The sequence below is a fragment of the Apium graveolens genome, chromosome 11 (assembly GCF_009905375.1).
Source record: "Apium graveolens cultivar Ventura chromosome 11, ASM990537v1, whole genome shotgun sequence".
In the NCBI taxonomy this organism is placed as follows: domain Eukaryota; kingdom Viridiplantae; phylum Streptophyta; class Magnoliopsida; order Apiales; family Apiaceae; genus Apium; species Apium graveolens.
Genome location: NC_133657.1, coordinates 98442825 through 98444387, shown reverse-complemented (window position 1 = coordinate 98444387; position 1563 = coordinate 98442825). Strand labels below are relative to the sequence as shown.

At 43.8% G+C, this 1563-nt stretch overlaps 1 protein-coding gene across 1 annotated transcript; it reads left to right on the top strand.

Moving 5' to 3' along the window:
* The first annotated feature begins 249 nt into the window (after nucleotides 1-249).
* Nucleotides 250-1304, top strand: LOC141695725 (uncharacterized). The gene is made up of 2 exons (XM_074499950.1): nucleotides 250-791; nucleotides 944-1304. Exons 1-2 carry the CDS (start codon nucleotides 250-252, stop codon nucleotides 1302-1304), a joined length of 903 nt encoding a protein of 300 aa, XP_074356051.1.
* Nucleotides 1305-1563: the final 259 nt, after the last annotated feature.

Sequence of the window (1563 nt, the reverse complement as noted above, 5' to 3'; positions counted from 1 at the left end):
GAGATTATTACATCCTATCTGTTTGGAACAAGCTATGGAGCAGGCTGTAAGGGTTGAAGAAAAGCTCAAGTTTACGGGTTACCGCAAGTTTGGATTGAGTAATATCAGAACTGGTGGCTTGTCAATGTATAGCGGGGCTATGTCAACCGGACAGCAATACTCAGGAGGAGTTCCCACCAGTCCATCTATATCGAGGGGTTAGAGCACCCGTTCGTCGTCCTCACAGGCGTCCGTGCTATCCCAAAAACAATGCATGCATTATCAACAGTTGGGGAGGTGAAACGGGTGACGGAAAAAGAGTTGCAAGAAAAAAGAGCCAAGGGGTTGTGTTATAGGTGTGACGCAAAATGGATGATAGGACATAGATGTGCTAAAAGGGAGCTCAGTGTTATGTTAATAGAAGAGGAAGAAGGGGACATAGAAGGGGAAGGTATAGACAGTCCACAATCACCACTGGAAGAGCTGATGACGGAGGTGTCATTAAATTCGGTCATTGGATTGTCCAATCCAAAGACAAGGAACCTAAAAGGGTTGCTCGGGGATCATGAAGTTATTGTGATGATCGACCCGGGAGCAACCCATAACTTCATTTCATTTGAGACCGTGACACGAGCAGGGGTATTGGTTACGAAATCTGGGAGTTTTGGGGTATCTTTGGGTAATGGGGAGCCAATTAAGGGGGAAGCTGTATGTAAGGAGGTCATGTTGCAGCTGGATGGGGGTGTCGAGATTGTTGAAGATTTCCTACCATTAACATTAGGTAGCTCAGATATTATTTTGGGGATACAATGGTTGGAAAAATTGGGAGTTATTCTCACAAATTGGAAAACGCAGGTTATGAAGTTCGAAATGAAGGGAGAGATAATCACTTTGGTGGGGGATCCAACATTAATGAAATCACAGGTGTCTTTGAAAGCAATGTTAAAGGGTATTAAACAAATAGGGGTGGTTTTTGGGTGGAATGCAGTCGTATGGAGGCCACAGTCCAGGAAGGTATTAGTGAGGAGAAACAAATTGATCCTGAGTTTTTGGCAGAGGTTCTGGAACAACATAGTAGGGTATTTGACAGTCCAGTGGGGTTACCTCCTAGCCGCAATCATGAACATGCTATAACCCTTAGAGATGGATGCAACCCGGTTGGGGTACGTCCTTATAGATATCCCCAATCACAAAAGGATGAAATAGAAAGATTGATCCGTGAAATGCTTGAGGAAGGGATTATAAAACCTTCGACTAGTCCATTTTCGAGCCCCGTATTGTTGGTAAAAAAAAGATGGGTCATGGCGGTTTTGCGTGGACTATAGAGCTTTGAATAATGAGACGGTGCCCGACAGGTACCCGATTCCCGTAATTGACGAGTTGTTGGATGGATTACATGGGTCTAGGGTGTTTTCTAAGTTGGATCTAAAGGCCGGTTACCATCAAATTTTGGTAAAGTCAGAAGATACAAATAAGACCGCATTTCGTACGCATGATGGACACTATGAATTCTTAGTGTTACCATTTGGCATGATGAATGGGCCGACTACTTTTCAATCATTGATGAATGATATTTTTCGACCT